The sequence below is a fragment of the Mytilus edulis genome, chromosome 10 (assembly GCF_963676685.1).
Source record: "Mytilus edulis chromosome 10, xbMytEdul2.2, whole genome shotgun sequence".
Taxonomy (NCBI): domain Eukaryota; kingdom Metazoa; phylum Mollusca; class Bivalvia; order Mytilida; family Mytilidae; genus Mytilus; species Mytilus edulis.
This window is the reverse complement of record NC_092353.1, coordinates 53731090-53745668: the sequence shown is the minus strand read 5'-3', so window position 1 is coordinate 53745668 and position 14579 is coordinate 53731090. Positions and strand designations below refer to the sequence as shown.

At 33.1% G+C, this 14579-nt stretch overlaps 2 protein-coding genes across 2 annotated transcripts; both read right to left on the bottom strand.

The window, feature by feature from the left end:
* Window positions 1–968: 968 nt before the first annotated feature.
* On the bottom strand, window positions 969–1751 carry LOC139492837 (uncharacterized). The gene has a single exon (XM_071280988.1). The coding sequence runs from the start codon at window positions 1749–1751 to the stop codon at window positions 969–971; it is 783 nt and encodes a 260-aa protein (XP_071137089.1).
* Window positions 1752–6314: 4563 nt separating this feature from the next.
* Window positions 6315–14305, bottom strand: LOC139491484 (uncharacterized). Its single transcript, XM_071279199.1, has 2 exons — window positions 14222–14305; window positions 6315–9575 (listed from the first exon to the last, which is right to left on the bottom strand). The coding sequence occupies exon 2, from the start codon at window positions 9569–9571 to the stop codon at window positions 7898–7900; it is 1674 nt and encodes a 557-aa protein (XP_071135300.1). The 5' UTR covers window positions 9572–9575; window positions 14222–14305; the 3' UTR covers window positions 6315–7897.
* Window positions 14306–14579: the final 274 nt, after the last annotated feature.

Below are 14579 nucleotides of genomic sequence, written 5' to 3'. Positions count from 1 at the left end.
GGTTCTTGTCTCATTAACGTATATCACGCAGCTCAATTTTTTAAATGTTATTTTATCAAATTGTGGTTACATCCTTACAAATATAATCTTCACTGAAAATGTTATTCGCGGTATATCTATAACAACAAAATCCCCTAAAATACGTACCCCACGAGTTATAATGAATCCTCAGTGGTTATGCTTTTCTCCGGGTTCGCCACCTTATTATTTTTATTCAACTAAAGTAAACAAATATTTGTATATGTTTTGTTAATATTTCATTTTCAATCTTCAAAAAATAAGAATCACTTTGTATTTATATTAGATTGAAGATACTTTGCTATCTGTTTATGAAAATATTTTTGCTATCTGTGTATCTCTTTTCCCTTCGATCTACTTTATTATAAATTGAACTGATATGTTTTTTTCAATATTAAAACAAACCTTATATAGCCGACTATGCGGTATGGGCTTTGCTATGTGTTACAGGCCGTACGATGAACTATAAATGTTAATTTCTGTGTCATTTGGTCTCTTGTGATGAGATATCTCGTTAGTAATCATACCACATATTCTTTTGTTTATATTTGGTATTCTTAGCAACCTTAATGAAGATTATAACGAGTTATCCACCAAAGAAATCTAGGATTAAATGTTGATAGCGAAAGAAATGTGCCAACCTCATAATTCGAAAATAACCAGACAACGCCAGTTCAAAAAACAAAAAGACCGAAGATGGGCCAAATATTAACAAACATATAACATAACATATAAAATTTAAGACTGCGCAACATGGATCTCTAAAAAACGGAGTGACCCTTACATCTCTGGAAGCGTTAGAAGATCCTAAAATAACATATAAAAACTTTAAGGAAATTAGATCAGACAACAGTAATATAATTAATTCAAAATCATGCTAGTAAAGGAGATATGAACAATATGTTTAATCAGCAAAGTTTAATTCTGGATAACTCATTCTTCATTTCTTATCATTTAACATTATACAAAAATGCGTCATGATATACATCAGCAACTAACAATGCATTGGTAGATGTGTCATAATGCAGAGCCCATGGGTCTCCTAGTCCCTCTTGACTTGTTATGAGTTGTCTGGAGTGCTGTCCATCAGGAGAGATAACGACCACATTTTGAGTTCGATTCCCCACTACATACACGTTACCATCATTGTCTACAGAGATACCTAGCGGACACAGCAGAAGACTTTTATCACAGAACGTCAACAGTATGTGACCATGGTAATCACAGCAGGTTACGCTGTCATTGAAATTTGTGTAGAACAATTGGTCACCGAATGTTGTAACGCAAACAGCACCTGAAAGTTCGGTATTGTTAACATTGGTAATTGTTTCGTCATTCAGACTAATCATCTGTATTCCTTTCTCTCTGGCACAATATATTAAATATCCATCTTTGTATGCTACTCCACCATTAAATGAATCAACTTTTATTGATTTCGTCTTTGATTTTTTCTTTAAGTCGATTATATCAATCTGATTTGAATTGCCGGAAGTTACAGCAATATAATCATCACCACTAAATACCACATCAAACGTTCGACCAATGTTCTTTATCTCAAAATCTTTTGACCCGTCAGACTTTAGTACTGTAAATGTATTGTCCGTTTTAGAGGAGAATACCATCCGCTCACCAGGAAGCAATGAAAAACCAGAGACATCTGACAACTTTGTATTGATACGTTTCTGTAATGTCAGAGTCAGGTTATCGATATCTCTGGTTGGAAGAGTGACCATAATCTGGGCTTGTCTGTCCTTCCATTTGTGAATCGAAAAATCACATGGATAAACAATTGAAAGCCAACAAACTTAGTAGTTAACTACATTAAACCGAATATTAAACCTTACTTTGAACGGGCGAACGGACGGGCAGCCACACCAGAAAACACTATTCCTGAGCGATAGTGAGGGCTTACATAACACGAATATAATGCCTATACGTGCATGTTAAAACTACAATAAAGTATAGCTTGCATCAATTATTTCGATTCTGAATAGGACAATTAAGGTAATTTCTTTGTCTGATAAGTAGGGCGTTTGTATATGCTCTCTCATGAACCTCCCTTTTTTGTTTGTAAAGAAGCAAACGGCTGGCACTATGATTTTTCAGAGGGAGGAGTTTGAACATCCAGCATGAACGGTTGTGGTATCTAGGTCAAAATCTGTCATTTTCAGAATGTAACACATTACAGTCATAATAAATGAATATGTAACACCATATGCACCATTTAAGAGTTTGAAAGTGTTTTAAAATTAAGGAAATACATTAAGTGCATGATAATTTGATAAAACTCATTCTTCTGTAGAAGCGCAAGGAAATATACGCATGTTTAAACACATTTTGTTGGATTTAGAGCATGGGTTTGTTCACAAAGCAAACGAAGCACGTCATGCTAGAATTTGAATATTATAATAAGACTTATCATGCATATGCCACAGCCAACATAGCAACTTAATTAATCTCAAAATCACATCAAACGTTGGACAAATGGTCTTTATTTCAAAATCTGTTAATCCGTCAGCCTTGAGTACTCTTATTTTATAGTTAGCATAAGAGTCGAATACCATCCTACCACCAGGAAACAGTGAACAGCCTATGACAACTCTATATTGATACGTTTCTGTAATGTTAAAGTAAGATTTCTGAATTGTCTAGTTTCTAAACAGAAAAATCACATGAATCAGATCTGACATTAATTTCTCAAAACTTCTGCACGTTGGCAGTTATTAGCAGTAAATACTCGTTAATCTGACATGATATATTGACTTGGTTTGTTGAGTCACTTGTGGTAATCGATTGAATTCTTTTTTGAGAAAATATAAGTATTGTTAGTCATGTATATTTGTAAAATAAGGTATGCTATGACTGGATAAAAAATGTAGCCTCGCAACAGGTTCTCTATAGACCTCTCAACAATTGGTGATAGGAATCCTCAACCTATCCAGAACCTGACGTGATTCCATTGCATTTTTAATTTCCCTATTCCTGTCGCACAAGGTTGTATATTTATACATCTCGCATGTATTTACCCCTCAACATGGCTCTTTTCTTCAGGGGGGAGAATGACAGGTGACCATATCAATATATAAATAAATTGCTTCCCTGAGCGAAGTGAGATACGATCGCAGATGTCTAACCCTGAAAAGCACGGGCCAATATGGACACAATATTAACTCTTGATACATTTCTGAATTTGAATTGTAATTAAAGTTTTGACACATAATAGGTTTCTGACACAGAAATTCTGTAGTCAAAGAATTTCAAATTAATTATATACGATTTGAATTTATGTTCATTTTTTTGCTTTAGTGCAATACACTATGCTGTTTGGAATTGACCCCCCCCCCCCCCCCAAAAAAAAAACAATTGTTAATTTTCCCCAGGTTTTTTGCTTTTGTGCAATATACTAAGCTGTTGAAAAAAATATTCAAAGAACTTTTCTTTTAATTTCGGAAATCTGAAATGAGAAAAATGTCCCCTTTCCAATTTTTATCTTCTTTTCCCTTATTCCAAAAAAAAATCATTCCCTAAAGATATGATCAGTTCCTCAATTCAAATTTCTAATGAAGTTTGCAACCATCTTAATAGATAAAAAAGGACTTAAAATATAAAATGACATACATTATCATGGCTAAAATTAATTTCAATTAATAGTAACTGTTGAAAATAAATTGACAGCTAATCACCTCAAGACAATCATCATTTCTTAATACATATTTGACAAGCAGTGTCATGGAGGTAATCAAACATTTTTCTTTAAAAATAGATTAGGATTACCTCCCTTACACTGCTTTTCAATTGTTTCAATTGTCCTTCAACCAGAAAACCCTTTTTTGTTTCCTTAGCTCCTGAATGGCATGGTTTGACCAATTAACCCGCAAAGTCCTTTGTAGTATGTAAACTTGTGATATAATTTCAGAGAGATGCATACACTTTTACACAAGTTATTGTCTGGACACCACAAAAATGCTTATTTGGGCCGTTTTCTCATCCTTAATTTATACACTGTTAGGACCATTACCCCGGATATCAATCACAACCTTTCTTAAGTGGTTATATACCTTGTGTTACAATTTTATTGATTTATTCTAAAGTTATTATCCGGAAACCATCTGTCTTTGAACGACGCTGACGACCACGACGACGAAAACAACGTGATAGAAATATACGACCTACTAAATGATAATGAAACCACATATCCTTATTGACAATCAAGCCACATCTCCTTATTGATAAGAAAATCGCATATCCTTATTGACCATCGTGATTGCCTCTCTTTGATATCAATCGCACCTATATTTTCTTAATGACAATCATACAGCGCTTTTTATTCATAATAATTCGTTATATCATATTCTCATTAAGCCACATCTAGTCATTAAATATTTTGCTATATCTTCTACCCACAATCAAACCACATCTTGCTATTTAGATATTTTCAATCATACAATACTCATTATTGACAATCATAACTCATTTTCTTATTGAAAAATCGTACCACGTTAACAAATTGACATTTTTATGACATTGCCGTATTAGCAATCATACAACAATACATATCACGTCACCTAATTGAAACTCATTCTGCATCTCATTATTGAAAATGAAAGCAATCTTCTTATTGACCATCATACTACATTTCTTATCGAAAATCATAAATGTGACCTACCGAATTAGACTATTTACCGGATTTGTAATCACATAAGCAACACGACGGGTGCCACATGTGGAACAGGATCTGCTTACCCTTCCGGAGCACCTGAGATCACCCCTAGTTTTTGGTGGGGTTCGTGTTGTTTATTCTTTAGTTTTCTATGTTGTGTCATGTGTTCTTTTGTTTTTCTGGGTTTTTTTTTCATTTTTAGCCATGGCGTTGTCAGTTTGTTTTAGATTTATGAGTTTGACTGTCCCTTTGGTATCTTTCGTCCCTCTTTTCTTATAGGCAATCATATCACATCTCATTATTGACAATCGTACAACATTTTCTAATAGGCAATCATACAACATCTTCCTATTGACAATCATACCATCTCTTCTCTTTGATACTCATAGTACGTCGTCTTATTGACAAACATGTCCAAATCTCATTATTGATAATCATGACCGAAGTTCCTTACTGGAAATCAGGACCGAATCTCCTTATTGACATTCATGACATGATCTCCTTATTGACAAAACTGACTAAATCTTCTTATTTATAAGAATGACCGAATTTCCTTATTGACAATCACGACCGAATCTCCTTATTGAAAATCATTACCAAATTTCCTTATTGACAATAATGTCCGACCTCCTTATTGACAATCATGCCTAAATCTCCTTTTTGATAAGCATGACCGAATTTCCTTATTAACAAAAATGTCCGAATCTCCTGATTGATAATCATACAACGTATTAAATGCGTTAGGATTATTTTTCTTATTTCATTGCCCAAGCTATTTATATACGTAATACCATCATCTTTCTTATCTTCCTTATTGACAATGATATCCTAATCTCCTAATAGACAATCGGAACCGAATCTCATTATTGACAATCATGTCCAAATGTCCTTAATGATAATCATTCTGAATCTCATTATTGACAATCGGGACCGAATCTCCTTATTGACAATCGTGACCGACTCTCCCTATTGACAATCATGTCAAAATCTCCTTTTTGACACTCAAGACCGAATTTTCATATTGACAATCAGGACCTAATCTCCTTATAGACAATCTTGCGTAAATCTCCTTATTGATAACCATGACCGAATCTCTTTACTGAAAATTATGACCGAATTTCCTGATTAACATTCATGACCGACCTCTTTATTGACCACCATGTCCACATCTCCTTATAGATAATCATCCCGAATCTCCTTATTGACAATCATGACCAAATTTCCCTCTGGGCAATCATGACATAATCTCCTTAGTGACAATCATGTCAAAATCTCCTTATTGGTAACCATGACCGACTCTCTTTATTGAAAATCATGACCGAATTTCCTTATTAACAATCATGACCGACCTCCTTATTGACAATCATGTCCAAATCTCCTTATTGACAATCATGTCCAAATCTTCTTATTGACAATCATGTCCAAATCTCCTTATTGACAATAATGTCCAAATATCCTTATTGATAACCAGGACTGAATCTCTTTATTGAAAATCATGACCGAATCTCCTTATTGACAATCGGGACTGAATCTCCTGATTGACAATAATGTCCGAATCTCCTTATTGACAATCCGGACCGAATTTCCTTATTGACAATCATGACCTAATCTGCTTATTGACAATAATGTCCAAATATCCTTATTGATAACCAGGACTGAATATCTTTATTGAAAATCATGACCGAATTTCCTTATTGTCAATCATGACCGAATTTCCTTATTGTAAATCTTGACCGAATTTCGTAGTTGACAATCATGACCGACCTCAGTATTCACAATGATGTCCAAATCTCCTTATTAATAATCATGACCAAATTTCCTTATCCATGTGTTATCAACAATCATGTCCGAATCTCCTTATTGATAATCATTCAACGTATTTAATGCGTATTGATTTTTTTTCTTATTTTCACACTGTCTAACATATTCATATACGTAATACCACATTTTCTTTATCTTCCATATTGACAATCAGGACCGAATTTCCCTATTGACAAACATGACCAAATCTCCTTATTGACAATCATGTCCGAATATCTTTATTGACAATCATGACCGAATTTAATTATTAACAATCATTACCGACCTCATTATTGGCAATCATGTCCAAATGTCCTTATTGATAATTATCCAGAATCTCCTTATTGACAGTTGGGACCGAATCTCCTTATTGACTATCATGTCCAAATATCCTTATTGATAATCATCCCGAATCTCCTTATGGACAATTGGGACCGAATCTCGTTATTGATAGTCGGGACCGAATCTTCTTATTGACAATCATGTCGAAATCTCCTTATTGACAATTATGTCTAAATGTCATTATTGATTATCATTCCGAATCTCCTTATTGACAGTCGTGACCGAATCGCCTTTTTGACAATCATGTCTAAATCTCCTTATTGACAATCATGTCCGAATCTCCATATTGATAATCATCCCGAATCTCCTTATTGACTATCATGTCCGAATCTCCTTATTGATAATCATGACAAAAGCTCCGTATTGATAATCATGACCGAATATCCTAATTGATAATCATAGAACGTATTTGATGCGAATTGATTATTTTAATTATTCCGACATTGCCTAAATACCTCATATACTTAATACCAACATCTTCATTACTTAAATTGGAAGTCTTTATGTTAATTTGGTCTCGTATACATGTAACGCACTTCCTTGTTTATTTATACTGAACTGTATTTTTAACAGACATCTTCAAATTAAACTGTTTTTGATATTAAGTCGGGATGTTATTTGAAATCTCCTTTTATTTATACGGAACTGTCAAAATATACTTTTTTCGATGAGTTGCTGTCTCGAAAACGTATGACAGACATTTTCTATTACTCATATGGAACTGTCCTTAGATCAACTTTGTAGATGAATTGCTGTCTCCTAACTGTAATTTGTGGTATATCTATACCAACGAAATCCACTAAAACTTGTACCCCACGAATAATAATGAATCCTTAGAAGTTTAATTTTTCTGTATAATCTCGATAAGATGTCGTCGAGTCTCGGGTCCAATACAGCTAATCTCAAATCTATAACAGGGCCAATACAGAAATTGTCAGTTAATAACGCTATAAAATAATTTTAAACAGATCTTAATTAGATCACAAAAAAAATATATATAATTTTATTAGAATAATATTGGTAATCGAGATCAAGAAAATGTTGAGTAAGATTGAAAAAGTCAACCATCATGTCTTATTAATTAACATCATACAGAAAGGCTTCATTGGATGGATTTGTAACTAACAATTCATTGGTAGACGTGTCATAATGAAGAGCCCATGGGAAGCTAAGTCTATCTTCACTTGATAAGAGTTGTCTGTAGTGTTGTCCATCAGGAGAGAAAACGACCACGTTGCTAGTTTTCCATCCAACTACATACACGTTACCATCATTATCTACAGAGACACCTTGTGGAGAGTGGATAACACTTTTATCACAGAACGTCCACAGTATGTGACCATGGTAATCACAGCAGGTTACGCTGTCATTGCAATCTGTGTAGAACAATTTGTCACCGAATGTTGTAACGTACGCAATACCTGAAAGTTTGGTATTGTTAACATTGGTAATGGTTTCGTCATTCAGACTGATCATCTGTATTCCTTTCTCTTTGGCACAATATATTAAATATCCATCTTTGTATGCTACTCCACCATTATATGAATCCACTTTTATTGATTTCGTCTTTGATTTCTTCTTTAAGTCGATTATATTAATCTGATTTGATTCACCGGAAGTTACAGCAATAGAATCATCACCAATAAATACCACATCACAAGTTGGACCAATGTTCTTTATCTCAAAATCTTTTGATCCGTCAGTCTTTAGTACTGTTAATTTACCGTCTATATAAGAGGAGAATACCATCCGATCACCTGGAAGCAATGAACAACCACAGATATTTGACAACTTTGGCTTGATACGTTTCTGTAATGTCAGAGTCAGGTTATAGATATCTCTGGTTGGAAGAGTGACCATAATCTGGGCTTGTCTGTCCTTCCGTTTCTGAATGGTAAAATCACATGGATCAGAACTGACATTAATTTCTCCAAACTTCTGCATGCTGGCTGTTATTTGCTGTAAATACTTGTTAATCTGACATGAAATAGTGACTTGATTTGTGGAGTCACTTGTGGCAATCGATTTGATAAATTTTTCTTCGCCTATAATATCTTTTTCGATATCTTTCATTGTTAAAAATGTTTGAAGTTCTGACGCATGATTTTTAATACTGGCAAAGTTTTCTTGTACTTCAGCGATTTCTTTTTCCTTCTTTTGTAGAGAAGTTAACAATTTTTCTATTTTGCTTTTTTCTCTTTGTTCAACTGTCATAAGTTCTTTAATCAAGTCATCCTGAAGTTTATCAAGGTGATGATTAACGTTTATCCTGGTTTGTTTTATTGCTGCTTCAATTTCTCTTTTCTTGTTTTCTATAGATTTTAAATTTTCATTCCTGTTTGTGCTTAGTCGTTTTATATTCTCGACGACTTCCTGCAGGTTTTGTTCGATTTCATTAAATGCGTTTGAAGTTTTTACGTTTTTTATGAGTTCATTTATGTCAGTTAAACCTTTACAATCGTTGTGAGATTTCACACATTTCTTACAGCAAGGACAATCGTGTTTTGCGCAAAACAGCTCGTATTTCTCATTATGAAGTTTGCAGGTCTGAGATATTTGCAGGACTTCGGTGGGTAAGTTTTTGTATTTGGCGATAGAAACGGTTTCATGGTTTTTTGATGCCTTGGAAACTGCGTGATGTTTCTTACAATCCTCACATAGTCCTTCGTCACATTCGGAACACCATACTACTGAAGGTTTGGTAATCTGAAGGTTTTCACAAATACCACAAATACCCCAATTGGTGGCCATAATCCTAAAATAGATTGCATGTACTTGAATGAATACTGTTGTGTTTTTTTCTATGGTCGGGTTGTTGTCTCTTTGACACATTCCCCATTTACATTCTCAATTTTATCTAATATATGGGGAAATGTCTCGCATACTTTAAAGGTTATAATTTAATTTTATCTTAATGGCCTTTAATATTAGTATAAAGTTTAAGTTTCATTTAAATTCAATATCATTATATATTTTTACAGGCTAATGTTCAGGAAATGGCATACATAACATGTCCTCCGCCTTGAACGGCTTTTCTTATCTGTTAAGGTACAAGGACAATTACAAAAAACTTTTTTTTCGGTTATTGTCCTTGTAAAAACTTTTCTATAATAATCTTAAGGGGGTACCCAACACTATACCCCAAAAAAAATCCCGTCGTTTAATTTGTTTTAATTTTTTTTTCATTGATAAACTAGGCCCACCTAAACATCTTGTAAAAATTTTAAAAGATTTGAACCATACGTTTAAAAAATTTGGCAACTCAAATATAGCATCTTTTAGATACTAGAATCAGCCAAAATTGGAAGTTTCTGAAATATGGGTATGGGGTTAAATATGTTAAAATTTTTAAAACTTAATCCTAAATTGACAATAGCATAGCTAATAATGATAGCTGAGGTAAATATTAGTTCACTGATACCCTTTCCTTATAAGTCTTTTATTCTAGATTTAAAATTTTGCCTGAAATTTAATAGGGGGTGTCAAAATCAGCCCCCAAAAGTGAATGCTGTGCTTCTAGTATTTGAAGAAGAATTTTTTTTTGGAAAAAAATGTGTCGTTTAATTTTTTCAAAAAACTAAGCATTTGGAGTACTATACTAGTCGGTTGTTCTTGCACAATTTTTAAAAATTTTAACCGTTAGATTTTTTGGTATTTTAGTTTAAAGTATCCCCCACCCTCAAATTGGTTCATTAAAAAAGGGCAAAATCTATTCAAAAAGTACATAATGGCCATATTTTTTTTCGTCTTTTGAACTAGGCCTTAGATATTTGGCATGTGGATGTATCATCACGGGGTTAAGTGTCTTGCATCATGATGACCTTATTGTGACCTTCAAATATGACCTCAAGGTCAACTTTATATTGTTTTTTTCATGAAAAACACAACCATGTAGGCCATAACTTCTTCGCCCTTGACCTAGGTCTTACATCTTTGGCATGTGGATTTATCATCATGAGGTAGTGTGCCTTTTTAAAATTGTGACCTTCATGTGACCTTGAAGGTTGATCACGATGATGATAATTGTGTTTTTTTGTAAGAAACACTTGTACGGGCCATGACATTTATGTAGTTATGAATTAATATTTACTTTAAAAAAATCATAATACACAAGCTTTAATCGACCATACAACAATATAGACACATTTTATGACATGTCAATCCATTCCACGAACACGGAATACATAATGGACATGTGGTCTCATAAAATTGTTTGAAAAAGGAATAGTTTCTATTGAAGCGCGCACTGTACGTACTTAACTACTCAACAGACAGCAAGGTGAAAATTTCCTAGTAATCAAACAGACGGAGGAGTTATATATATGCCAAATATATACCAATAATGGGACGGACGGAAGGACAGACGGACAGGGGTACACAATACCACCCTCCTTGACATTTAGTTGCAGGGGCAAAAAAAGGATGTTACTGATTTTTGATTTGACACGTCAAAAACCTATGATACATAGGGAAAAGCTTTAAAGTTGGCAGATGCTTTACATGAGCAAGATTTTCAATTTATTGGTCTACAGATTCAACAATACAAAAATATACAATTCAAAACTTAAGAACAAAACTATTCGTGCAAAGAATGATGGCTCATGAGAGATGAAATAGAGCTGACTGTGCAAAATCCTTATACTGTGAAATCAAGTTCGTTTTTAGTTAAAAGCACGGCATTTACAAGTTTCACATTATTTTTTGGGCCCCTTATTATTATAGAGAACGATTACTCCATTCAGAAATAATCTTGAATTGAAACTTGAGAAGAAAAAAAATCACTTGTCACTTGCAGTATAACACCACACTTTCTTTTTTATATTTATTTCAAAATTGCATTTGATAAAAAAAAAAAATCAGAAAGATACACAAACATGACAAAAGCACAATAAAAGGAAAATAACAAATTTTGCTATCCCTTCGAAATTCATTGATAATGCAAAAATAACATGTTCTATTTATATCATACATGTGTAGTTTCAGTTTCAACCACGATTCTAAATATAGACTTTTATTTCCCTAAAATTGCGGACGGAATAGAAGACACCCGTTTATTTTCTACACCTGTCAGGATAAAGGTTGAAAAAAGATACTAGAAAGATGTAATATTTTTTTATTCAGATGAATATTTAAGCACATACATGTGTGTATTGTCTTGTGGACTGAATAGGATGTTTTTTTCTTCTTCTTGTCTTTGTTCCATGACATGTTAATGATGCACTGGTGGACGGTTGATTATCCCCCTCGGTATCTTCTTAATTTTTACATGAATATAAATCATGTAATAAAATATTCAATTGCACTTCAAAAATGTATGCCAGAAATTATTATAAATTATTCATAACCTATTTAACATTACTACGTATATTAATTACTAAGCCCATATTTCATTAAAAACTACAGGTATGGTTTTAAAAAAAAGTGTTGTTGAGTCCATTTAGTTTTGATTTTAATCAATTTTGTACGAAGATCTAGGAACAGAAGCATTGTATAATTGTCCATGGTTTATTTATTTATTTAGTTAACATTTTATTGTCGGAGGCTTGGATGAAATTTGAGAAAAGGCAAGACACGCATTGAGTAAACAAAAACAGCATCAGTAATTTGGCATAACAAGCAGATTACAATTGATGTAAACAATTTCAGGATAAAATTGCAGGTCCCTAAAGAAAAAAAAATTAAAATTCAAGAAATGATGTCAGATGGGGGAGCCGGGTAGGTAGAAGGGGTCCCGAAATCCCGGGCTAAAAACACGAAATCCCAAGTTTAAATAAATTTAAATCCCGCTATTTCGAAGTTTGAAAAAAGAATTCCCTTATCCCGAAATCCCGAAATCCCGAGCTTAAAAAAAATATCCTGGTGCAATTCCCCCTTTTTCCAACGTCCTAGTTTTCATTTGGTAATTTGTTTCACTCTGAAATTTCCCTTTTATGTCTCTTTGAAAATTCATTTATTGAAAATGAGTAAATTTAAATGGATTAAAAGATTAAATGAATAACAAATGGTGTACAGCTGCTCTTAGCAATAATGTAAACATTCTGATCATGATCTTTTAAAAGCTTGCATATTGCACATGATTTTAAAACGTAGCAAAGAATCGGAATATGAGTAAGAGTTATCTTATCTTAGGTGTTATGTATCCCCTTAAATAGTTGAATGCTTCAAAGAAAATGTAGTGCAATTTTCCGTTATAATTTTTTTCCCATGGGTTATAACTCGTACCTCAGAAACTACAAAGCGGAATATTTCGAAACTTTGCAGGTATATATATAAGGTGTTGTTGGGTCAAACCGGTCACATTTTACATGAAAATAATATAAAATAAATCAATCTTTTTCTTAGTAGGTATCACACAGAGTAGTATATACTAGTCCGCAAAAGACACAATCCAAGGAAATGTATTCCATATAAAGTGAAATTGGATACACTGTTCCTAGGTTAATGAAAAAATATATATCCTCCCCCTTTCCTCCTTTTTTTCAAAAGTTAAGCGGGGTATATCAATTGTATTCTTCACAAAAGAATCATTGTATCACATTTGTTCCTTAAGGAATATTCAAAAGGAAATTAACTGTGATAAAGTTTTTAAAAAGACGTTTGTTATTGAAGAAAATATAAGCGGACATCATTACTGTGCAGTTTTACACAATGATTCAATTGGTGCACAGGTAATTAAAATCTTTAAATAACTTGTTTGCTTTGATCCGATACCGGCATTTAAAGTCTAATTTGTCAACCTCAGCGTCGAGCATATACATTTTCGTAACACGTGTATTAAAAAATATTGATTGTCATTGCTTCTCGCACTCGTATTAGATTTTAATAATACAACCTATCGTATAAGTTTTATAAAATTCTGTTACAAATTGTACAAATGATTGCGCTGACAATGCGATGTTCCAATTAATGATTCTAAATGGCTTATATACGTTCTATCTGTTTTATAAATACATGATCAGAACTGCTTATCGAACTATATAGTCGAATACGTTTTTGATGTAAACCTATGTTATAAGTTTTAAAAAAATGGCAAGAATTGTGGATATTAGTAAGAGCGCGCTATTAAACAAGACCGAACGGACAGACATGCGGACGGAAAGACGGTATTTAAGGACGCCTAATATGTCTATGTCCCCAACAACGCATTACGCGGAAACAGTAAAGACAAAACTCCACATAACTCAAGGCACACAATAAAAACATAGTTGAAATAGGCATAATTAGTACGACATTCAAAGTGTTCTAACATATCTCATAAAACAACTGAAACGAAAGTTGATCAACATAAAATAAAACAGTTGAAGAAAATTCCTACTACATAGTTATAGTATGTGTGGTTGTGTGGATGTCTGTGTAAAATGTGACTGTAATATACAGAAATAAAATGATAAAATGACATACCTAATTTAGTCTTATCAATAGAACATTTCTGTGGAAAAGGAAGGTAAATGGTCACATGATTTAATGTTTGTAAGCCAGGGGAGATAATTCCATAAATATATAGAATAATGTTGTAAATATTCATCAAGTCACACATGAATTATCTGTATCAAATAGCTGACTAACCTGGTTTCTGTTTATTATCGTTTGTCCCCTTTTTCATCAATCCATCCTATGATTTATTCCTTTTCGTATAAACATTTATTCAAAAAATATATCTGAAGATTTAATTTTTTGTTCGTTATTGAGATTACATTTTGTTTCACTCTGTACATCATACATGTATAAGTACTATTAGAGTGTGTGCTAATTCGGGTTA

Bases quoted from the DNA above. Each gene is read 5' to 3' on its own strand.
- LOC139491484 (XM_071279199.1), bottom strand. From the start codon at position 9,571: ATGGCCACCAATTGGGGTATTTGTGGTATTTGTGAAAACCTTCAGATT.
- LOC139492837 (XM_071280988.1), bottom strand. From the start codon at position 1,751: ATGGTCACTCTTCCAACCAGAGATATCGATAACCTGACTCTGACATTA.